The sequence below is a fragment of the Gambusia affinis genome, linkage group LG22 (assembly GCF_019740435.1).
Source record: "Gambusia affinis linkage group LG22, SWU_Gaff_1.0, whole genome shotgun sequence".
Classification (NCBI taxonomy): Eukaryota; Metazoa; Chordata; class Actinopteri; order Cyprinodontiformes; family Poeciliidae; genus Gambusia; species Gambusia affinis.
Genome location: NC_057889.1, coordinates 1,580,826 through 1,605,849, shown reverse-complemented (window position 1 = coordinate 1,605,849; position 25,024 = coordinate 1,580,826). Strand labels below are relative to the sequence as shown.

Here is a 25,024-nt window from a genome sequence, read left to right as displayed (position 1 = left end):
CTTTCTCATTTTCTTTCTTCTTCACTTTCTTCTCACCCTTTCTTTTTTCCTTCCTCTCTTCATTTCTTTCTTTCCTTGCCTTTCTTCTTTTCCCTCCTTTTATTCCTTTCTTTCATTTTCTTCACTTTCCTTTCTCTCAATTTTTCTTTCTTTCCTTTCCTTCTTTTTAATTTTTTCTTCTTGTCCTCCCTTTCTTTCCTTCTTTCCAGATGTTTCAATTCATGTTTTGTAAAATCACATTAAGTGTCTATAAATCCTGTATTTAGGAGTCTGGAACAGTTTGGGTTTAATCCTCCAGGTGTGTGTGAACCTGTTCAGGTGTTTCCTCTGTGTGTGTGTGTGTGTGTGTGTGTGTGTGTGTGTGTGTAACCAGTTCAGGTGTTTCCTCTGTGTGTGTGTGTAACCTGTTCAGGTGTTCTGTGTGTTTGGACCTGCAGGTGTGCAGTCGTGAGGACGGGACGCTGCGGCGGCGCTGCAGGTCTGTGTCGGGAGGCCGGAGGAGAGGCCTGCCGTCCTCCCTGAAGGTTCTACCCAAACCCATCCAGGACGGGAAACTCTCGGACCACCAGGTAACGGCCGCAGACTCGGCGCCGCTCTGTTTCCCTTAAAAGGTCACAACATCCTGAAATCCCGGCGCTCCCCCGTACAGCCGGGGCTCCCATCGCTCCTCGTAAACACTGGGCTATTTTTAGTCCTGGGAGTCTGGGATTCAGATTCCAGCGGATAAATCTTCTCCCGGTTTGTTCTGGCTCGTATTCAGGCGTTTACACTCCTCCTGATCCGGACGTTTACCGGAGCTGATGGCAGAGATCTGACATTCCTGATGGGAATTAATGTTTACGGCCAGAACTAGTTACATTTACTTGAGTATTATGAAAAACATTACTTTTAGAAGTATTTTTTAAAACATTGGAAATTATGTTTCCAGATTTGCTTTTCTGAGCAGTTTAGAGTTTTTCTAATAGTTTTTCTCTATTAAGAGAAGTTTTGAACATCTTCTGTTGAGCATTCATTACCTAATCAATATATACATAATCACAATACAATAAAATAAATAAATGCCTCAACTAAAAATGAATCAAACTATAAAAAAACTATAACTAATAAAAACTAAACTAAAACTCAACAATATTGTACTAATAGCTGATAAAAACTAGAAAACAGAATCTAATAACTAAAAACAATTGAATTAGACAAAATATGACAGGAAATTAAACTATGATGTTGACACCTGCTGCTCCCCAGTAGGAACCCTGTAGCTGCATGGAGAAACAAGCAGCTGCAGGCTGTTTGTTCTGCAGAAGGACAAACAGCCGGTTTCTCAGGTCAGACTGAGCGGCTGGAGTTTCCCGGTTTACAGATCTGAGGAACATGTGGAGCCAATCACAGCTGCAGGAGATAAACATCTGGTCTGACTCACTTCCTGGAGCACAGCGCCCTCACCAGGCTGCTGGAGAACAGCAGCCGGTTGGGTTAGGAACAGGAACAGATCAGGATCGAATAGGTCTTCACAAACATGTTACATATTTTTGCTCAGAATCATTCTTGGATAATGACATTTCAGTCTGATCAGTTCAGAATGAACTGTTTTAGGGACTCTTGTCACTTTAAATCCAAATAAGCTGCTGCTGGAAAATGGCTGCAAACAAATCCGCAGTTACACAATCATGCATCTTTGAAAAGCAGAAGTAGTGCCTCCTGCACAACCAACAAAAAGGCACCAAGTGGTTTCTGGATGGTAAGTTGTCTTTTCTAGCAGCCATTGTCCAGAGCATACAGCGGTAAAACCAGCTGACTAAACATGCTGGAGCTCAACTTGGGTCGCTAGGTAACGGCGTGGGTTGCTAGGTTACAATGAAGTGCGACTCAACAAGTGGGAAGTTTTTTAAATGGCTCAGTTACCAGATACCAAAAAAATAACTTACTGCCAAAAAACAGCTGGATGGTTTTTAAGGTTTGTTTTGTTTTTAAGCTCTAGGGTTGTTTTTAGAAGCTGTAGAGACCAAATGGACGAACAAAAACATGCAAATAATGAATTTTACAAACCAGGGCCCCTTTAACTCAGTCAGTCTACAGAATAAAAAAATATTTCTGGATAAATGCTGGATGAGAGCTTAGTTTTTGTTTTTTCATAAACATCAGAGTTTTCCAGCAGAACCGGGCTCTACGGTTTGGTTTCACTTGAGTAAAACTAATATTTATGATGACGGTATGTTCTCTTTGTTGCCTGATTGATTCTGAAACCTGTAGTTTCGCTCAGACCCTCATGTTTCACCCTTCTGCTTTAATTCAACCATTTTAAATCCAGTTTAATTACAGACTCTGGAGGTCTGAGCTGAGTTTGTGCTGAGTTGGGCTTTCTCTGTGTTTTTCTGTTCCAGGTTCTCCATCGTCACGTCTCGGCACCATCTGCTCAGTCCGTTCCTGCTGTCTGCTGGTCAGAAGTAAGATTTCCACCGTCTTAACCATAAAACATAATATCAGCTCCTCAAAATGACCAACTGGAGCCAAACATTTATAGTCTATAAACCTGTAACTCTTCATTGGGTTGAGCTTGGGAAAACCATTTCAGAACTGGTTTATTTTGTTTTGGTTTATTAGGGGCAGGGGAGAGGTTGTCCTGTTGGCGAATCCTAACTAGCTGTTGGCCGTGTCGACACGTACCTGGATCTTTGTAAAACAAATACCTTCACCACTGTATTAAAAAGTTATATCATGCTCAAGGAATCATCTTCAAACAAGTTTTCATCTACATAAACCGTCAGAAATACGTCACTGGGCGTCGTTTTAAACATCCCAAACCAACAGGGGGCAGTGTAGCACACAGCTAAACCTGTCAGCCAATCAGATTGCTTCAAAACAACCAACTTCCTGTTAAGAATTAAACATGGCACCAGGTTGTTCATTTGTCTGGACAGATAAACAGGTTGAACTACTTTTTATTAGAACATAAAGTCCATAAAACAAAATCATTTCAAAGCTATTAATATAAATCTTTACCATGAACAAGCACAAACTCAAATATGGACATTTATCAAATCTCCACTTTGGTCAAAGTGTTTATAGTTAATTGTTTTTATGGATATTAAACGGAGCTCATTTCAGCCATTATGTGTCAGTGATAAATGTGACACAGCTTTGAAATCAAACAAACTCCAGTCCGTTTGCCTGGAAAGTCCAGTTTGTTTGCAGAGGTGTGAACACGTAATCAACCAAAAAAGCAAACTCTGGTCCAAACCTCGGCCTGGGTTCGGTTGAAGTGAAGTCTGGTGCATATATGAGCACTAAGTGGAAGTAAAATAAAATACAAAAATTACAGTCATGTTCAGTTTATTATTCCCACTGTTAAAAGTATTTTCTATTTAAGAAACCCAGCTGCATAAACTCATTAACTTCTCTTTGACTCCTACAGAGCATGTGCACATCGTTACCCTAACACCTCCTATTGTATTATTTCCACTGTGATTTCAATTTTTCAGCCTGATTTGTTTTCTTGCACGTCACATCAGAGTACAACAGTTTTCTTTAACTCTCAATCACATTGAGGTTCTTCTGAAGGTTTCTGGGGAAAACCAGATCAGCTGTCTTCAACATCTCCTTTGTGGATACAGAGTTTAGTAAATGGAGACAGACAAAGGGAGGGCTGGTCTGGAAAGCTAATGTTTGTGGAGCTGTGCAGCTGCCTGAGAGCAGCCTGCTGGTCTGTGGACACACAGGAGGTGTTGGAGGATTAAAAACTTGCAGAGCCTTTTATTTTCCCAGAATTCCTTTGTCCCTGAGTGTTTGTCAGTGTTTGAGATGACTCCCCCCTCCTCCTGTTTCTCCACATGACCTCCACCTCTCTTTAAGCCCCCACATCATGTTGGCCTTTTCATATTCCTTCTGCTCCTTTCTTTCTCTTCCTCCCCCATTTCTTTTGCTCATTTTATCACTTTTACCAAAAATGGTGGATTTTTTTAATTTATTTTAATTTCTGTTCATTTAATTGACTAGATCGTAATAAACATGCAGAATAAGCATTAACGTTACATTTTGTGTCTGTTTTGGCCTTCAGACTGTGACCTGCGTGTCCAAACAAAGCGAGGTGCTGCCCTCTGCAGGACATGTGGCAGAACTGCAGGTGGGTTTGGCGTCCGGTTTGAAAATGTGCCTTTTTGTTTTTCTATTTCCTATTTCATCATCTTCCTAAAATAATGGCCAAAGTCATTTGAAAATCACTTTTGGCCAAAAAGAAAAAAAGAAAGAATATAAAAAGAAAATCACCACCTTTTTATCTGATGATTTTAAGGATTTTTCAGTTAAAATAATAATGATTATGCCGAGATCATTAACCGTCGACTGATTTGCACTCCAGCTGAGCGAGGAGCGTCTTCCTTCAGCTGCTGGAGTCTTCAGCCTGAACGTCTGTCGACCAAACACAAACCAGGACTTTGGTGAGAAAAACACTGCACACATTTCCTGAGTGTGTTTGTATTGTATGAAAAAGATCATGTTTCTGAATGAAACCATTGAAATGTATGATGAAGAAAATCGAAAAGAAATTAAGTAAATTAATCTTGGAAATTTCTGTGCTTAAAAAAGTTTCAAATTTGCTATAACAAAATTTCCTGGAAAAAAAAAAATTAGAAATCTTTAAAATTCAAAATTTGAGAATTTGCTACAAAAACAATTCAGACAATTTGACATTAAGTTAAAATATTTTATTAGAAAAATCTAGTAAATGGTTAAAAAATGAGAAATTTTCTAGAAAATAAGTGAAAATTTCTGACTTCGAAAGGCAAAAAAAGTATGACTTTTGAAGCCATATGCCTTAGTTTTTTCCAGAACATTGCTGAGATTGATCTCAACATTTATGAATGTTTCCTAGCAAACTTTTGAAAAGTTTTTTGTCAAAAATGTCTCTTTAAAATTTTCTAATTTTATAGTTCAAATTTTCCTCGTTTTTTCTAGAAACTTTCTGAGATTAATCTAAAACTTTCTGGAAATGTACTCTCTTTTCTTCTATCTACAATAGCTCTAACTCGCCGTTGTACAAGTCGCAGCTTGAGATGTTTAATTTTACACTGAAATTGTACAAAAATTTTAATTTATCCAAATGTTTAAAAGATGTTGAAGATAAAAATGTTTTTTTTAAAAATGAAAAAACAATCAAAATATTTATCTATTTTGTCTCTTGTGTTGTAATGGCAGGTTTTGCGGTGACGGGTCACGTGGACGGAGCGGGAAAAAGTCACGTGTTCGTCAGTGACGTCGACCCGCTGGGCCTGTCGGCCAGAGGAGGTAAAACGATGCTGAGGTTCTCCAGCAGAGGGCGCCCTTTACCCTGCTGCCACTCCTATGCAGAGTTTAATCTGCACAACTATATTTCTTAGCTTTCAAGTTGATTCCAGTTGAAACGGTACTTTAAATGTAATAATAAAAAGAAACAGAGAAATACTTTACTTTCTCTTGTGACCCCAGTTTATTTTCAGTTAGAAAATTATTTTTCAGGCTTGGATAAGTAAGGAAAAACAAAATATTTCTATGTCCAGCCTTTAAGCTCAGAATATTTGCATCTGAAAATGTGTACAAACACTCTGACGAGGGGTTAACCAGATATTTTCATTTTATGGCATTTTAAATGATGACGGAAAAATCTCACACCTGACCACTGGATGCAGACAGTTACAACTTTCTGCACAGAAAACATCGCAGAGGTCACTAAATCAATCAATCAGTATAAGAAAAATCTTATATCAGAGCATCACCTCTGATCTGGACAAAAAAATCAGAATTTTCAGATTAATCTTAAAAAATTTCAAGAAAAGTAAATAAATTTCTGAGTTTGAGAAGTCAAAAAAACCTTTTTGAGATTAATCTAAAATGTTTCTAAATGTTTTGCTTTAGGAAATGTTCTCAGTTTCAAAAGTTGAAAAGTTATGACATTTGAAATTCCAAGTTTTTTCTAGAAAATGTCTGAGATTAATCTGAAAATTTCTGTCTTTTTTCATAAATTTTCTCTTTTTTCTATCTGCAGTGGCTCTGATACAAAATCACATTTTTCAAAACTTCATCACTGCAAATAAAAAGTTAGATGAATTCATCTTGTGATGTCAGGATGTGGATCATCTGATTAGCTTGTTGAATATTAATTAAAACAAATGGAATGCATTTAAACGTGATGATTATTTTTAATCTTTTCCTGGCTTCAGGCCTGCTGGCCGGAGACGAGGTGCTGGCAGTCAACGGGTCGGCCGTGTCCGGACTGGACCTGGATCACCTCCAGACTCTCTTCAGACACCAGAACCTCCGCCTGCTGCTGAGGAGAGACGAGCTGCCTGACGCGGAGGAACCCACCATCACATGGCCTGACCCCGCTGACCTCTGGGTCAAACAGTCCGACCTGCACACCTGGACCTCAGGTAACGCAGCAGTCGCATCAGAACTCTGGCAGAGATAAACAGTGACATCTACTGGCAAAGAAAAAGCTCAAATATTCAAAATAAATATTTAATTTGAAGAAAGAAGAGTTTAAAGATGAAATTTTGAGAAATCATATGTTTAAAACGAAGAATCAGTGACAGAACCAGCAGTTAGGATGAATGTTAGAACCTTTAAAAACAACCAAATAAAAAGCAAATCACCTGAATGATGATTTTTATTATCAGAAGAGTGAACTTAATTGATCAATATTCATTTAATTTAAATTAATTTTAATTAATTTTAAACCTTAGTTGTTTTTTATTGTGCCAATTTCAGAGCTGAATAATTTATTTTGATGTATTTTTAATTAGTTTTAAGTGAGAGTTAATGCAGCTCTTTGAACTTCCTGTTTGTGTTACAGATGCTGCGCCCCCTGCTGGTAGTGACCCATCAATGCCGCTCACTCAGGAATCACCTGAACAGGTGAGCTTCAATCTGTAAACTATTTGAATCAGCTTCCAGCAATTATTCTGATGATTAATCGGTTAAAAAATTGGCTTATTCTACGGATTTTAACTGAACTAGTTTTGAGATCATGACTTAAACTCACCTGGGAGATCTTTTACCCATAATTCCCCCTTCCTCCCAGATCATGACTCATGATCTCAAATCCTGTAATCACTCAAATCTGACGCCACTCATTTTTGTTTACGTTTTCTGAAGAAGGAAGTTGTTCTCAGTATTCTTCAGAGGATTTTGTTTAGATTCCTTCTTGTTGCAGCGCCACCACAGGCCAGGAGGGGAACTGGTTTTTCAGAGTTTGGTTCGTTTGACACAAAGCAGCTGGAAACAGAACAAATGTTCCAGCTTTGGTCTCTGATCAAACCGAGTCTATCAGACTATCATGTGGGACTAAGAGGCAGGAAATTACCAGGTAATTCAAAGAGTTCAGTTTCCAGGTAAAATGTTGCTTTTCTTGTCCATAATTCCTGAATAAAAGCGCAGATTTCTGGGAAGAAAAGCAAATTCAGCCAATAATTTCCCACGATGACCTCCAGAAGTTTGTAGATTCTGACTAAACAATTTGCTGTTGCAACATCTAAACATAAACTACGTCACCCCAAACTTCAGCATCTCCCTGAGAGGAAGCCGACTCTTCGCTCTTAAACTCACCTGGGAGATCTTTTACCCACAATGCCCCCTTCCTCCCAGTGTGAGTCACATGACCTGCAGTCGGCCCAGTAATCTGGGTTTACGCCGTCAGGAGTATTTGTAAAGTCGCAGCAGACTAATCCTCCTGCAGGAGCTGCTGGGTGTTTGTGAGTAGCTGGGTTGATCCCCGCGGCGACCCCTGACCCCTCACCATGGGCGCCCTGTGCTGGGTGCTGCCGCTGGAGGAGGACGCAGACACCCTGGAGGACGGCGAGGGGGTCGGGCTGCTGGACGAGGCGACCTGCTGTCTGGGCCGGCGAGCTCCAGAAGGTTTCGCTCTGCTGGTAAAACGATCGATCTTTGATTGGTTGATCTCCTTAGATCGGACTGAACTCCAGAAACTACAGAAACCAAAAAAGACTCAGGAGGAGCTGACTGGTTCACTGACACTCAGCCCACAACTCCCAGTCACATGGAAGACTTAATGTTATTGGAAAATGTAGAGAAATTTGATGTAATTTGGTGCAGAAAAGGGTGACAGACATACGGGACTTTAAACATGTCAAACTTTATTGCATTTTGTTGCTTTACAACCAAAAGTTTCAATGTATCTTACTGGGATTTTATGACAAAACAACACAAAGTAGAGCAAATCTATGTGGGGGAAATAAAAATTATACTCAGATTAACGGTTTTGGCATATTTAATAAACAAAAATCTGAAAAGTGTGGCATGCATTGACATACAACACCTTATTTTGTAAAACCAGAAGACAACTGATAGATAAATGAAAAGCCCATTTGTGTGTAATTTAGTCTTGACTCCAAACATCTGGACTTCATGGAAGAGAAGCAAGAAAAAAATGCTACAGCAAAAATCTGGGAGGACGTCATGTATGGAGCTAAATTGGGGTCATAAAGATGTTTTATTTTGTTTTGTTTTTTAAACAAACTGATAACAAAAACAATTGAAACTGAAAAAGAAGTTAAAAGCCATTTTTCACATTAAAAGTTTTTTTCACATTTCAGGCTGGTAACGGGTGGAATCATAATCAACAGGTAACCGCTAGTAAAAATATATCAAGGAGAAAAGAGAAATGTTTTTAAAACATCTTCAGTGTTTTATGCTTCTGTGATTTGTTTTGAAAAATTAAATGCTTCACTGATATAAGCCACTTATGTCAACACATGACTAAAATCTCAATGGATAAAATACGGTGGCAACAGATTTGTGCAGCCCTTTCCGTCCGTTTGGACATTTTCCAGACCGTATCCAATTCCAAAAACGCTTAAAGAAAAGTGGCTTTGGAGGTTGGTGGAGTGTTTTTTCACTTTCAAAATATTTTCTTTAGTTTCATTTTATGGCTCTAATTTAGCTCCATAGAAATGGAATACTCTGATTTCATTGCTTTTCTTTGTTTGTTTACTATAAATTACCTGTGGGTAAGAATACAAACAGTGTCAGAGGATTGACGGTTTTGCTGGATCCTCTGTGATGATCTGAGCTGTTTGGCATCGTTTCTTTTCCAGCTTCACTTCAGCCTTTAATGAGCGTTTATGTTCAAAGTTGGGTTTCAATTGGTTCTTTTGTCCTGCAGATCAGATGTTTTGTTTCGACTCCAGATTTAGGAGCATTTCTGAGGAGGTTTCCTGAGCGGGATCACAGATTCCTGGAGAGAGGTCTCCTTCTTGGCAGTTAAAACGCTCCGGCTCGTCCTTGGTTGTTATTAAAAGCTCGGCGGAGCGACCGAGCCGCCGGCCGTTTAATAGAAACTGACAGGGCAGATTATGATGATGAACGAGGTGCAGAAGCCGCTTTCAGTCCAGCTCCGGTTCGAAGGTTTTACTTCCGTTCTTCTCTGCTCAGTGTCTGAATCACTGAAACGTTCATCCAGGTTTTAATGGAGGTTTCTGGTTTCTGGGGTTTGTGGTCAAATTTGCCCTGTGCCCTAAAGGTGGCGCTGTGGAAAACACATCCTCTAATTGCATTTATGTGAAAGTTGAAAAACTAACAAAACATGCCGTTTATCATGAAAACATAATCAGAATGGTGCCAGTGATATTTAAATTGACTAAAACCTTCATTATGGTTCAAAATCAATTTAAAACAGGTGACTAGACTAAATTTAAAGGATCTCAGTGTTTCAGCTGTTTTGCAGTTTTCTAGAAGTTTGTTCCAGATTTGACTTGACTTGATGAAACAAATGACTCAGAGAACCATCAGTTTTATGTTTTCTGGTCTTATTAAAATGTGAATAATTCACATCCAGAAAATTACATTTAATGATTTTCTCTTACTTGAACCGTGTCTATGGGCGGGAACGCCAGTTTTTTTCTCAACTCTTTATCCAACATGCTGTAAACCTGGAATCGTGGCTCCAAGACAGTAACGCATGTAAATTATTTGTTCTTCTACTTTCTCCTCCCAGAACACGGACCAGGTTTTCTCCCTGTACCAAACCTTCCCAGAGAGCAAAACGTCAGACGTTGATGTTCCCAGAAACCCGTACGTCAGAGAGGGAAGTCTGCATCCGCCAAGCCCCGCCCACCTGAGCGTCTGTCAGCGGTTACGGAAAGTCATCCAGGAGCTGGTCGACACGGAGAAGTCCTACGTCAAGGTGGGAATTTATAGGTTTTAAAAGTCATTAAAGGATTTAGCTTAAATTATTATTTTCCTAATTTCGTTCTAATTTGTTAATTTTGTTCCCATCAGGATCTGGTTTGTCTTTTTGAAATCTACCTGACGCCGCTGCAGAGCGAGACGTTCCTCAGTAAAGACGAGGTGAGAAGGGAGGAATTGGAGGTTTTTTTGTTAGTTTCCAGGTTCTGGTTCTGGTTCTGAAGGTGCCGTCTCTCCCTCAGATGGAGGCGCTGTTCGGCAGTCTGCCGGAGATGTTGGACTTCCAGAGAGTTTTTCTCCAAACGCTGGAGGAGAGAATCGCTTCCTGTCCGGACTTCAGCAGTTTGGAAACTCCTGAGCAGTTTAAGGTCAGAAAAAAAGGATTTGTCTACAATCTTACTCTAAAAACTCATGTTTCCATCTTAATTGTATTTAATTTACAGGTGCATATTTTGCATGTCTTTCTACATCAGTTTGGGTTCCTACTGTTTCTGAAAAAGCCACCAAGCCATTTTTGGCAATAAGTTAATGTTTTTTGGTGTCTGGAAAATTAGCCGTTTCAAAAACCTCCATATTGTAACGACACAAATCACAGGCACTGTTTTTCACCTCGTTACCTAGCAACCTCAGGAACGTCCAACCCGTTACCTGGCAACTCAAACTATTCTCCAGCACATTTGGTCTGCTTGTTTTACCGCTCTATGTGCTGTACAATGCCTGCTGGAAGAGACAACTTACCATGTAGAAAACCATTTGCTGCTTTCTTTTTCATGTCTGCTTTTCAAAGATTTACAGTTGTATATTTTCACATCTTTTGCAGCCATTTTCACGTGAGTTTAAACAGAGTTGGAGGGCATAGCCAGCAGCAGCAGCTTAGCTGGATTTAAAGTAACAGAGACTCTAAAACAGGTCAACCTGGAACTGAGCAGACTGAAACCTCAATATCTAAGAACGATTTGGTGCTAAAAATGCAATATAGTCTTTTTTATAGCCCAGATAGCCTTTCCTTTTCAAGAAAACAGTTTTTATACTGATCTTCTTCTTTCCTTCAGATGCTCCTCTTCTCGTTGGGTGGATCCTTTCTCTATTACGCCGACCACTTCAAGCTCTACAGCGGCTTCTGTGCAAACCACATCAAAGTCCAGAAAGTTCTGGAGAGAGGTGACCATCACGCCCCCAAACAGTCACTTTGTCTAGTTTCTGTCTGATCTGATCAAACATTAGAGCGGGACAAACCTAACAGACTCTTCTGTGATGCAGCGAAAACAGACGCAGCCTTCAAGCACTTCCTGGAGACAAAGAATCCGACCAATCAGCACTCGTCTTCTCTGGAGTCGTACCTGATCAAACCTGTTCAGAGGGTCCTGAAGTATCCACTGCTGCTGAGGGAGCTGGTGTCTCTGACTGACACTGAGAGCTCCGAGCACACACACCTGACAGGTAACACACACACACACCCGACAGGTAACACACACACCTGACAGGTAACACACACACCCGACAGGTAACACACACACCTGACAGGTAACACACACCCGACAGGTAACACACACACACACCTGACATAAAAACAGGGATTTCTTTGTTTGCTGATGTTGCTGAATTGTGCTATGCTAATAAATTTGATTGACACACCTGACAGGTAAAAGTCACATTTTCTTACTGCCTGCATTTCCTCCTCTGTCCACTCAGAGGCGCTGCGAGCGATGGAGAAGGTAGCGAGTCACATCAATGAGATGCAGAAGATCTACGAGGATTATGGCTGCGTGTTTGACCAGCTGGCAGCCGAGCAGAGCGGCGCTGACAAACAGGTGAACAACCAACCAGGTGAACGGTTGGAGGAGCCATCGGACCTGCTGGACGGTGTGACACCATCCCGTCTCTCCACAGGTCACAGAGATCTCGATGGGGGAGTTCCTGGTCCACTCGCCGGTGGTCTGGTTGAACCCTCTGCCGTGTCTGCGACGGCTGAGAAAGGAGCCTCATCTCACGCTGTTCGGTTGGTTCAAACTCGCCTCATCGCAGTTTAGTTTCTGTTTGAAGGCGGTAATTAACATCGCTGCTGCTCTCCTCAGTGTTCAAGCGAGCCGTCATCCTGGTTCACCGTGAGAACAAGCTGAAGAAGAGAATGGTCAGCCCTCCTGCATTCTGTGTTTTAGCTGTCAAATCCCAGCGGAGTTAAAACTTGTTGTTGTTTTGTGTCCTGCTACAGACGAGCTCCCGTTCAGCCGATCTGGACCCCTTCAGGTTCCGCTGGTTGATCCCAGTTTCAGCTCTTCAGGTCCGACCGGCCAACATCCCAGGTCAGTGGGCCGTCAGAGGCGGGTGTGTTGGGTCAGCAGGGATGTTCGGTTGAATGACTCGGTGTGGTGTCTGCAGGTTCAGAGGACCCCTGTGTATGGGAGCTGGTTCACAGCAGGTCAGAGGTCGAGGGTCGACCAGAGACCGTCTTCCAGCTGTGCAGCAGGTACCAACTTTATAGGGAGCGACTCTGTGGTCTGGTGAAGGGGGGAATCCAGAACCAGGACTGAATCAAAGGCTTATTTCTGTTGAGGGAAGGTGATGGTAGAGACTCTACAGAAGTTAGATAGACAAAAAGATTTATTCAAGTTTTTAACATGGATGGATTGATTGATTGATTTCCATACTAATGGATACCTAGAAAGTAGACAAAGGTCTTATAGACCAGTCCAAGCCGTAGGGACCCTGAACAGAACCGGTCCAGAACCTTTAGTCCAGGGGTGGCCAACCCTGGTCCTCGAGAGCCGGTGTCCTGCAACTCTTAGATGTGTCTCTACTTCAACACACCTGAGTCAAATAATGAGGTCATCAGAAGGACTCTGGAGAACCTGACTGCACTTGGGAGGTGATTCAGCTGTTGGATTCAGGTGTGTTGGATCAGGGAGACGTCTAAGAGTTGCAGGACACCGGCTCTCGAGTTGGCCACCCCTGCTTTAGTCCAATGAAGAACTGAGCCTCTATAGGAGAACCTGGATCAATGACTCTGTTTGTGTTTCAGTGATCTGGAGGCGAAGGCCGCTTTGCTCCGCGCTCTCAGCTCCCTCCTCAAAGAACAAGCTGCTAGCGGCTCCCTGAGGAGAACCCGGCTGTCCGCCGCTGAGAGGAGCGCCACCTGGAGGAGGCGGCCCAGACCTGGCCGCTCCGACCTCCAGAGAACTGCTCCTCATCCGCCGGCAGAACGCTGCGGCGCCCCGGAGGAAACCTGCTCCGAGCCGCCGCTGCCGAGCCACGCCGGCTCCTCCGGGATGAGGCCCAGACTGTGCTCCCTGACCGGAGAGCTGGAGGCGCAGCTGCAGCGCCTCAACTTCTCCGAGGAGGACCAAGGAGCGGCGCAGCGCCTGGACGAGGAGGAGAGGCGGACCTCCAGTCTGCGTCGGGGTGCAGCCGGAGACGGGTTGGACTTCAGCAGCTCTGTGGGGAGAGACTTCAGCGTTCAGAGCATGACGTCCATGATCAACGAAGACTGCTTCTACGACCCGGTGCTGGCGATCCAAACGGACAACAGTAACCTGCTGACTTGAACCTTCATCTTCTGATTGGACCTGAGGGAAGTTGGAGCCTTAAACATTAAATTAAATGTTTGTGCTGCAAAAACTCACAATCTAATAACATATTTTGGTTTATTTTCTAGAACAAGTATCTTAGTAAATTAGACCAAAATGTATTTGTAAGATTTTGTATTCTTGTCGTGTTTTTGGAGCAAAAACTTTCATTTGTGCTGCTATCATTTTAAAGATATTAATAAATGTTTCCAGGGGTCATCAGAGGTCAGCCAGATATTTACAAAACTGAGCAAGTTTGGTGTCAATCAACTGAGCTACAAATATTTTAACTGCACAAACATAGAACAGTTAATTAATATCAATTTTGTTAGATTTTATTAATGTGGGGTGAGGAGGGCAAGATGATCTAAGGAAACTTTTATTTCAAAAAATCGGAAAAATTATAACACAAAAAAAAACATTAAATTTTCATGGACATCATATTTTGTAGGATTTTGTAAATGTGGAAAGGCTTATTGACCCTTAATGACCTCTGGAAATATTTATTAAGATGTTTAAAATGATACAAACAAAAAGGTTTTGCTGCAGGAAGCCAGATTCACTCAGGTCCTGATTGGCTGCTACAGAAACGCCTCCGCCGGATTAAACCTGCAGACGTTTCCAGAAGAGATTAACAGACGAGGAATTTCATCTGAATCTGGAGTTTCTTCCCTTCAATGTGGAGAAACGTTGACACAAATTTAAATAACACAAAAGTTTTACAGGGAAAAGATTCAGAGAAAACAGATTTTCAGATGAATTTCTTTTAATGTTTTCATCAATGAAAAACAGAAACTGTCTAAAAACTGATGTCACTGGTTTTAGCTCCAATTTTAATCACAAACTTTTTTTTCTCAAATGACAAAAGTATATTTGTCAAAATTTGGTTTTTAGTTCGTAAAATATCACTATATTATTTGGATGTTTTTGTAAGTTAACATTTTAGAGCTTTAGTCAGTTTTTTCATGTAAAATAATTTATTCATAAAATATTTATGTTTACTTTAAAATTCAAATGTTTTATGGAAATATTTTAGGTATTTTTCTCAGATACTTTTTGTTTTAAGTTAAAGGGTGGAAATTATATTTTTATAAGTTTTCTATACTTTAATTAAATTAATTTCCTGAACTGTTACCTGGGAGCAGAACCTTTGAGATCCAACAAACCGGCACCAGCAGAAAACATAAAACAGAAGCAAATAGTGATTTATTTGTGTTTCAGATGGTTTTTTTCTCTTAAACATGATACGAAAACACATAAACCAGAAGAGATTTTCTTTTCCCTCAAAGACAAACTGGAAACCATGGAAATATTTCTGTCTTTTACTCAGATTTATTTATTTTGTTATTCTGGAAGGAGGAGATTTAATAAGAGATGAAGTTGATCTTCAGTTTGTCGAGTTTATAAAGATCTGAAGAGAAGCTTGGTCACTGGAAAACTTTGATTTTCCATTTTTAAATCACCTAAATGTCTGAACAGAATCACCAAGTGAAACCAGCCGAATGTTGATGTTTGGATCCTGAATTTTTAAAATATTTTATAAATCACTGTTGTAAATGTCCCTCTGTGTAAAGCTTAAGATCCAGTTGTAAATATTTTTATTTGACAAAAGCAGTTTCTAGATAAAAATTCAGAGCCGCTGCTTCATATTAAAGCCTTTCGTACGTCTGTCACCATCTCTATTTATATTGTTTTTTTATATTGTTTATTTCTATTGAAATCCGACTGTTTCATTATGAAATGAAAAATTATTTGAGGAACTGTCAAAGTTTTTAGTAATTTATTTTCTTAAATATTTGCTTACTTCTGTCAATGATGAGGTGCTGTTAAACACTGATAAAATGCAGAATATTTCATAAAATTGATTTTTGATGCCAACATTTCTCAACGTTTCATTTATTATTTTTGAATGGAGGTGCTTTGTCTCCATGGCAACAGTTAACTTGCCTGCGGAGAAAACAAACTTGCCAAAGATTTTTCTGCATTCATGTTGTTTATTTCTCTTATTTTATTTATTTTTTCTTTCTTTTTAGTTTTTGTTATTCTATTTTCCATTGATAATTGCTGGACAAACTATCAGGTGTTTGACATAAAGAAATGCTTGGATTTTGGATAAAGTAAAAATATTGGCTGCCTTTTTCTTCTCGACATCGTTTGGTTTAATATTCTTTGTTGTATTTTATTCTAGCATTATATGATCAAAACATTTTTATTTCTAAGGTTATCCGTGGTCTCGTTACTTCATATTTAATATACATTTTTTTTGTAGAAATGCAAAAACTTGTGCGCCATATTGACGTTTTGCACGTTACGTCAGCGCAGCCCTCTAACCAGATGCTATTAGCTCCTGTAAACCTTGTCAAATAACAGACAGTTGTTTGCTTTTTATTGCTTTTATTTCGATGGTCTCACTGTAAAAATGGTCATCGAGTGCTGCGCGGTTGACGCCACAAACAGACAAGGACACAAATCTAAGTAATTTTATATTAAACCTTTGACGAGGAAAGAAAATGGCGACGATAGTAGCTGTTGATTGTTTTCGCGGATTTGTAGCGAAAGCTTTTTGCACGGTAAGATGATTAACGTTCAATACCTTTCAAGTAAGATTAGAAGGATTTCATTATGAAGATGTCTAATCATTAGTAACCATGGAGAGAATCTCCCAGCAGTTAGTGGTAGCCTAACTGGTAAGCACTTTTAAATGTCCTCCAATATAGAAGAAACGTCGTTTATGGCTAGTGGTTCATGTGGCTGAATTTAGGCAAAGTTTGATCAAATGAAACATTTCAGGGCTACCCTGTACATCTGAAGTCTATTTATCAAGGCAGTATACCAGAGTTTGTGTGTTTTGTTGTGTAATTAACGCATAAAACTAGTCGGAGGGACGCTGAAGCGATTAGTAAACTGATTTAAAAACTGTACGCTATTCTGACACGGTATGCTAAACCGATAGAACTTAGACTTCCGACATGCTACGTCCACGTAATGAGTGACGTAGTTGCAAAGGTCAAACCTGTAAAAAAAATTTAATTGCTCATATTTTAGAATAGAATAGGTTTCAATAATTTTGGAGTTGACATTAAGACAGCCCAATGCCCCAGCTGTCCCTGAATGCAGCATAAGCAGCTGTTGGGAAAATCCCATCTGCATTTTTTGGGATCTGCAGAGTTCTGGCGGATTGGAGGCTTCAGCTGGATCTGGACTTCAGCTGATTTTTCTCCAGCTCCAGGGATGTTTACACTCAACGTGGTGTTAAGGTGAGTGATTCAGTTCATTGCAGAGTGAATTACAAACCTTATTCCTGTTGAAAGATGCTAACATGAAGTTTTGACTCAGTACAGCTTTTATATTTTTCTATTTCTTATTAGTGGTGGGACTCCATTTAAATTTTTTATTGCATTAATTGTGGAGTCTGGGATTAATTAATTTGAATTAATTAGGCCCGAGCAGCAAAGCGCTGCGAAGGCCTATTGTATCTGTACTGTTTATTAGGCCCGAGCAGCAAAGCGCTGCGAAGGCCTATTGTATCTGTACTGTTTTTATTATTAGGCCCGAGCAGCAAAGCGCTGCGAAGGCCTATTGTATCTGTACTGTTTCTTATTATTATTCTTTATTATTCTTCCACCCAAATGAATTGCCTTTTTGGAGGCTTTAACATATTCAAAAACTCACCAAATTTGGCGGACGCATAGAGACTGTTTAAAATTTACGTATTTTAAGGTCGTCGCAAAAATCGCAACAAAAATGGCTCAACAGCGCCACCTAGCAATTTTCAAAAGACCCTTTTCTATTCACTTACTTTGTCGTAGAGACTTGAAATTTGGTACAGTTGTAGAGCTCCCCAAGACGCTCAGAATTTACAATTATTGTCATAGTGCAAGTATCACAGGAAGTCGGCCATTTTGGATCGAAGGTCACATTTTGACCCGATTTTTACCGTTTACACCTTTTCAGATTTGATCGAACTCCTCCTAGGGATTTCGATTGATCGGCTTCAAACTCGGTCAGTCTGATCATAAGGGATGGCCGATTAAAAGTTATCAAAACGGTGACTTTTTGAGTATGCTGAAGGGGGGTTAGCAGGGGTCAAAGTTCACCAACTCGCCACGAAACTCTAAACAGTTATAACTCCTACACTAAAACTCTCAGAGGAACCAAACTTTCAGTGATTGAGCATCATGGGTTGACCTAAAATACCCTGGGGTCAAATGATGACATCACTAAGGCCACGCCCCCTGAGAACAGGAAGTGTCATGTTTTACTGGGAACGGTCCCTATATTACACCTTTGAACTAATCAACATGAAACTGTGTTAACAGTCAGGAAACATGTTGCTGTATCGAAGATTCCAGCCCCGACCGGATTTGATGGAGCAGGTGGGCGTGGCGTGGCGGCGTGAAGTGACCTCTAACGCGCTGTCACACGTTGGCTCTGAATTCCACAGTTTTGGGCCAAACTTCTCCAAACTCACTAGGATGGATCTTTATCCACCCCAAGACAGGAATCCATAATAAAATTTGGTGGGCGTGGCCTAATTTCTCTATAGCGCCCCTAGAAAATTTTAAATGCCCAGCCCCTAGCGATGGTTTAACCTACAATTACGAAACTTCTTACACATCTGTATATTGTCCTGATGTACAAAAAAGTCTCTTGGATCCATGGTCTCAACCCAACAGGAAGTCGGCCATTTTGAAATGAAGTTCCAAAATTGACCTCATTTTTGATGTTTACAGCCTTCGTATTTGATCGAACTCCTCCTACAGTTTTTCAGATACAGACTTCAAAATCGCTCAGCACACACTTGAGGCATCAAAGGTCAAAAGTTATCAAAGGAATTCTCGTACTTCAAAGTATGTGGGCGTGGCTATGTGTCAAACTTTGACTATTCGCCGTGAAACATAAAACTCTTATAACTCCTACAGTAAAACTCTCAGAGGAACCAAACTTTCAGTGATTGATCATCATGGATTGACCCAAAAGACCCTGTGGTCAAATGATGACATCACTCAGGCCACGTCCCCTGAGAACAGGAAGTGTCATGTTTTACTGGGAACGGTCGCTATCTTACACCTTTGACCTAATCAACTTGAAACTTTTTCCAGACACAGAAGACATTCTGGTGTATTTTGGATTCCAGCCCCGACCGGCTTTGATGGAGCAGGTGGGCGTGGCGGCGTGGCGAAGTGACCTCTAACGCCGCTGTCATACGTTTGGCTCTGATTTCCACAGTTTTGGGCCGAGCTGTTCCAAACTCACTAGGATGGATCCATAACCACCCCTGAAAGAAATCCATAATAAAATTTGGTATGGCCTAATGTATTTATGGCGCCGGCTAGAAAATTTTAAATGATCAGCCTCAAGCCATGCTTCAACCTAGAATTACCAAACTTGGTACATATGTGTATCTTTTCAGGACGAACAAAAAAGTCTCTTGTAGCCATATTCTAAATTCAACGGATTTTCTGTAATTTTAGATTTTAGAAAAAACATATGTTATTCCCATTAAGTCCTCTTGGTGTCACTGTTACTCCACACATGAATAAGGCGAGAATTACACAGTATGAGAGAGGTGCTGTAATGGCGATATTAACCACTTGGTGTCACTATCACGCCATACATGACTATGTGTACATTTTTACCACTGCAATTCCCAAAGATGCATCTGTGTATTTTGTAGTTCCACAGTTACGTTGTTTTCGATACTTCTGCTGGCTCGTTGGGATAAAAATAGCCTCCACGGATAACATTAACGATCAATCCTTCCTTAATCCCGTCTGCATGTGCGTTTTATTATGTAAGTATACATTTCCATCTCCTATATTTGCGTTTATATCACTTATTAGCACTAGAGAACAGAATATGAATATGACGGTTCACAGTCAAGCTAACGCAGCTAAGCTATCTACGTGCACAGAAGCATGCAGGATTTTATCGGAGAGAGCAGCGCCTGCAGCTGCACTCTGCTTATTAATTTTCCCTGAAGTAAGAAAAGAAGAATTTCTGATATTTTTATTATTGAATCATCTTTATAATTAACAAAATTGTGGAGAAAAAAAAAAGATTCTCTGTCAAAACATCTTGTACGTAGCGCACGCCAAAGCTTAAATCTTATTTCTCAGTTCGCTTTTTTTATTTGAACCTCCGGTACTTCTAAGAGCGGTTTGCATCCCAGCGAAAACATCTTGTACGAGCGACGCCAAAGCTTAAATCTTATTTCTCAGTTCGGTTTTGTTTATTTGGTGCTTTTTCTGTAAGCTAAAAATGAATAAGCAGAATTTGAACCTCCGGTAGTTCTAAGAGCGGTTTGGATCCCAGCATTTTTTTTTACTGTGTGCGGTTCTGGCTCAATCTTTAGCACCTGCGACGCATCGCACGCACGCGTCCATCCCCCCACCCTCGAAGGGTTGAATATGAGGGTTGACAGTCAAGCTAACGCAGCTCTCTTGTTTTGACTTGATGTTTTTTTCAAAAATTGCATAGAAACGAATGAAGAATTGCCTTAATTTTCATGCTAATAATGTTGTAAAACTGTTGTTTGCAATATTTTTACATCAGTTTAAGAAATTTACAGTATATATTGTAATTCTAAATTATAAAAATATTTTTGTAAATATTTGACATTTTCACAGTGAATTTTTATTTATTTTTCAAATCGGATTTTGTTTGAAATCAAAACAAAATTTGTTTTGATTTTGATCAAATCAAATAAAAATCAATGATTTGAATGAACTTTAAACTCATTCTTAGAGTTTAAATTAGAGTTTAAATTAATTTTAATTTTAATGCCATGGCTCTTCAGCATTTATGTGAGCTTTAAGGGATTAATTTTTGCTTTGAGATCTGTTTACTTTCTTCCTAGTTAAAGAAAGCACATTTCAGCAGCAAGGCATTTAAAAGTGCTTTACACCAAATCAAAGACAAAAACACAATGCAACATAGAATCAACAATCAAAACAAAACATCAAGTCAGGTTTTGTCAATACATTTGCAATTTATTACATTTCAAATACAACTCTAAACAAGTGGGTTTTTAATTTAGATTTAAAGGAAGTCAGTGTTTCAGCTCTTTTACAATTTTCTGGAAGTTTGTTCCAGATTTGTGGTGCATAGATGCTAAATGCTGCTTCTCCTCATTTGGTTCTGGGGATGTAGAGCAGACCAGAACCAGAAGACCTGAGAGGTCTGGAAGGTTGATACAACAGCAGCAAATCTTTAATGTATTGTGGTGCTAAACCATTCAGTGATTTATAAACTAACAACAGTATTTTAAAGTCTATTGTTTGAGCTACAGGGAGCCAGTGGAGGGACTTTAAAACTGGTGTTATGTGCTCTATCTTCCTGGTTTTAGTGAGAACACGAGCAGCAGCATTATGGATCAGCTGCAGCTGTTTGATTGGTTGGACAGACCTGTGAAGGCAGTTGTAATAATCAATGTGGCTGAAGATAAGGCATGGATGAGTTTCTCTAGATCTGGCTGAGACATTAGTCCTTTAATCCTGGAAATGTTCTTCAGGTTATAGTAGGCCATCTTTGTGACTGTCTTTATGTGGCTATGAAGGTTCAGGTCAGTGTCCATCACTACTCCCAGGATTCGGGCCTGATTGCTGATTTTTAGTTGTAATAACTGAAGCTTTGCACTGACTCTAGATTGTTCCTCTTTAGGTCCAAAGATAATAACTTCAGTTTTGTTTCTGTTCAGCTGGAGAAAGTTTGGCACATTATCTGTTCTAAGCATCTGTTCTGTGTTTGGATGGGTTCTGAGTAACCTGGTGACTTTAGATGTGCGCTGCTGCTGCCTGGATAGAATGATTAGTTCATTAGCCCCACCCACTACCCACAGAAAGTCACCATTTTTTCCTGCAGTATGTCTAACTTTTCTCTGTTTTTTATATGGATTTAATCCAGTGCAAACCCACTTAAAATGATAAGGTGATGACATCTGTCAATGCTGGCTGAACAGTGTGGGCGTGGCCAGATGGCGAATGTCAGACCCTCGCCATATTCATACGATTGTCTTTAAATCACACATGGATGATCCGATTGGAACCAAACTTGAAATGTAAGACCTGTGGTAACCTTTAAAGAGCTCAAATGTTTTGAAATGTAATTTGACTCCACTGCGCCCCCTAGGTCAATCCATCCGCTATATCTCCGCCGTAAATGGACCGATCTGCGCCAGATTTTTTGTGAGTCGTCGGGAAGCGCTGCCGAACGCATTCGCGTGTGTCGTGTGGCGGGCGATCGGGCGGGAAAGGTTCGCGACGGCTCCCGCTGCGGCGAGCGGGCGCCGGCTCTGGAAACGGTGCGAGAGCTTCCGCGGCTGCTGTAACTCCGCGGTGGCCGGCGAGCCGGAGCAGCGCTTGCTGCGAGGGCCGCACGAGGCTGCTTGCAGCTTTAATTAGGCCCGAGCAGCAAAGCGCTGCGAAGGCCTATTGTTTTTGTACTGTTTATTATTATTATTTTCCCTCCAAATGAATTGCCTTTTTGGAGGCTTTATCATATTCAAAAACTCACCAAATTTGGCAGACACATAGAGACTGTTTAAAATTTACGTATTTTAAGGTCGACGCAAAAATCTAAAAAAAAATGGCTCAACAGCGCCAACTAGCAATTTTCAAAGGACCCTTTGCTATTCACTTACTTTGTCGTAGAGACTTGAAATTTGGTACAGTTGTAGAGCTCCCCAAGATGCTCAGAATTTACAATTAATGTCATACTGCAAGTATCACAGGAAGTCGGCCATTTTTGATTGAAGGTCACGTTTTGACCCCATTTTGGCCATTTACAGCATTGGTATTTGATCGAACTCCTCCTAGGGATTTTGATTGATCGGCTTCAAACTTGGTGAGTCTGATCAGAAGGCATGGGCGATTCAAAGTTATCAAAATGGTGAGTTTTTGAGCATGCTGAAGGGGGGATAGCAGGGGTCAAAGTTCACCGACTCGCCACGAAACTCAAAACAGTTATAACTCCTACACTAAAACTCTCAGAGGAACCAAACTTTCAGTGATTGAGCATCATGGGTTGACCTAAAAGACCCTGTGGTCAAATGATGACATCACTCAGGCCACGCCCCCTGAGAACAGGAAGTGTCATGTTTTACTCTGAGCGGTCGCTATCTTACACCTTTGAACTAATCAACTGGAAACTTTTTCCAGAGAAAGAAGACATGTGGGTGTATTTTGGATTCCAGCCCCGACCGGCTTCGATGGCGCAGGTGGGGGCGTGATGGCTAAGTGACCTCTAATTCGCTTGGCTCTGAATTCCACAGTTTTGGGCAAACTTCTCCAAACTCACTAGGATGGATCTTTATCCACCCCAAGACAGGAATCCATAATAAAATTTGATGAGCGTGGCCTAATTTCATTATGGCGCCCCCTAGAAAATTTTAAATGACCAGCCCCAAGCCATGCTTTAACCTACAATTACGAAACTTCTTACACATCTGTATATTGTCCTGATGTACAAAAAAGTCTCTTGGAGCCATGGTCTCAACCCAACAGGAAGTCGGCCATTTTGGAATGAAGTTCCAAAATTGACCCCATTTTGATGTTTACAGCCTTCGATTTGATCGAACTCCTCCTACAGTTTTTCAGATACAGACTTCAAAATCGCTCAGCACACACTTGAGGCATCAAAGGTGAAAAGTTATCAAAGGAATTCTCGTACTTCAAAGTATGTGGGCGTGGCTATGTGTCAAACTTTGACTATTTGCCGTGAAACATAAAACTCTTATAACTCCTACACTAAAACTGTCAGAGGAAGCAAACTTTCAGTGATTGATCATCATGGGTTGACCTAAAATACCCTGTGGTCAAATGATGACATCACTAAGGCCACGCCCCCTCAGAACAGGAAGTGTCATGTTTTACTGGGAACGGTCACTATCTTACACCTTTGAACTAATCAACTTGAAACTTTTTCCATAGACAGAAAACATGTTGCTGTATTGAAGATTCCAGCCCCGACCGGCTTGGATGGAGCAGGTGGGCGTGGCGGCGTGCCGAAGTGACCTCTAACGCCGCTGTCATTCGTTTGGCTCTGATTTCCACAGTTTTGGGCCGAGCTGTTCAAAAATCACTAGGATGGATCCTTATCCACCCCCTGAAAGAAATCCATAATAAAATTTGGTGGGCGTGGCCTGATGTATTTATGGCGCCCCCTAGAAAATTTTAAATGATCAGCCCCAAGCCATGCTTTAACCTAGAATTATGAAACTTGGTACATATGTGTATTCTTTCAGGACGAACAAAAAAGTCTCTTGGATCCATGTTCTAAATTCAACAGGTTTTCTGTTAATTTTGATTTAAGTTCACTGTTTAGAAAAAAATATGAGTAATTCCCTTTAAGGCCTCTTGGTGTCACTGTTACTCCACACATGAATGTGGTAGCCTTTAAAGAGCTCAAATGTTTTAAAATGTAATTTGACTCCACTGCGCCCCCTAAGTGAATCCATCAGCTATATCTCCGCCGTAAATGGACCGATCTGCACCAGATTTTTTGTGAGTCGTCGGGGAGCGCTGCCGAACGCATTCACGTGTCTTCTGGTGGGCGATAGGGCGGGGAAGGTTCGCGACGGCTCCCGCTGCGGCGAGCTGGCGCCGGCTCTAGAAACGGTGCGAGCTTCACGGCTGGAACTCCATGTGGCCAGTGAGCCGGAGCAGCGCTTGCTGCGAGGGCCGCACGAGGCTGCTTGCAGCTTTAATTATTATTATTCTTTATTATTCTTCCACCCAAATGAATTGCCTTTTTGGAGGCTTTATCATATTCAAAAACTCACCAAATTTGGCGGACGCATAGAGACTGTTTAAAATTTACGTATTTTAAGGTCGTTGCAAAAATCGCAATAAAAATGGCTCAACAGCGCCACCTAGAAATTTTCAAAAGACCCTTTGCTATTCACTTACTTTGTCGTAGAGACTTGAAATTTGGTACAGTTGTAGAGCTCCCCAAGACGCTCAGAATTTACAATTATTGTCATAGTCCAAGTATCACAGGAAGTCGGCCATTTTGGATCGAAGGTCACATTTTGACCCGATTTTTGCCGTTTACACCCTTCGTATTTGATCGAACTCCTCCTAGGGATTTCGATTGATCGGCTTCAAACTCGGTCAGTCTGATCATAAGGCATGGCCGATTAAAAGTTATCAAAACGGTGACTTTTTGAGTATGCTGAAGGGGGGTTAGCAGGGGTCAAAGTTCACCGACTCGCCACGAAACTCTAAACAGTTATAACTCCTACACTAAAACTCTCAGAGGAACCAAACTTTCAGTGATTGATCATCGTG

General features: G+C 40.7%; 1 protein-coding gene across 1 annotated transcript in view; it reads left to right on the top strand.

The window, feature by feature from the left end:
- Positions 1-25,024, top strand: part of LOC122825661 (rho guanine nucleotide exchange factor TIAM2-like) — a 45,712-nt gene that overhangs the window by 6,393 nt on the left and 14,295 nt on the right. Inside the window, exons 6-24 of the mRNA XM_044107162.1 lie at positions 438-569; positions 2,382-2,444; positions 4,055-4,120; positions 4,355-4,433; positions 5,191-5,280; positions 6,192-6,401; positions 6,824-6,885; positions 9,983-10,171; positions 10,267-10,335; positions 10,416-10,541; positions 11,226-11,334; positions 11,434-11,613; positions 11,866-11,984; positions 12,064-12,172; positions 12,249-12,304; positions 12,386-12,476; positions 12,553-12,640; positions 13,193-16,306; positions 16,903-16,993. Of these exons, the coding sequence (XP_043963097.1) occupies positions 438-569; positions 2,382-2,444; positions 4,055-4,120; positions 4,355-4,433; positions 5,191-5,280; positions 6,192-6,401; positions 6,824-6,885; positions 9,983-10,171; positions 10,267-10,335; positions 10,416-10,541; positions 11,226-11,334; positions 11,434-11,613; positions 11,866-11,984; positions 12,064-12,172; positions 12,249-12,304; positions 12,386-12,476; positions 12,553-12,640; positions 13,193-13,715 (2,361 nt within the window). The 3' untranslated portion in view covers positions 13,716-16,306; positions 16,903-16,993. The remainder of the gene's footprint in view (positions 1-437; positions 570-2,381; positions 2,445-4,054; positions 4,121-4,354; positions 4,434-5,190; positions 5,281-6,191; positions 6,402-6,823; positions 6,886-9,982; positions 10,172-10,266; positions 10,336-10,415; positions 10,542-11,225; positions 11,335-11,433; positions 11,614-11,865; positions 11,985-12,063; positions 12,173-12,248; positions 12,305-12,385; positions 12,477-12,552; positions 12,641-13,192; positions 16,307-16,902; positions 16,994-25,024) is intronic.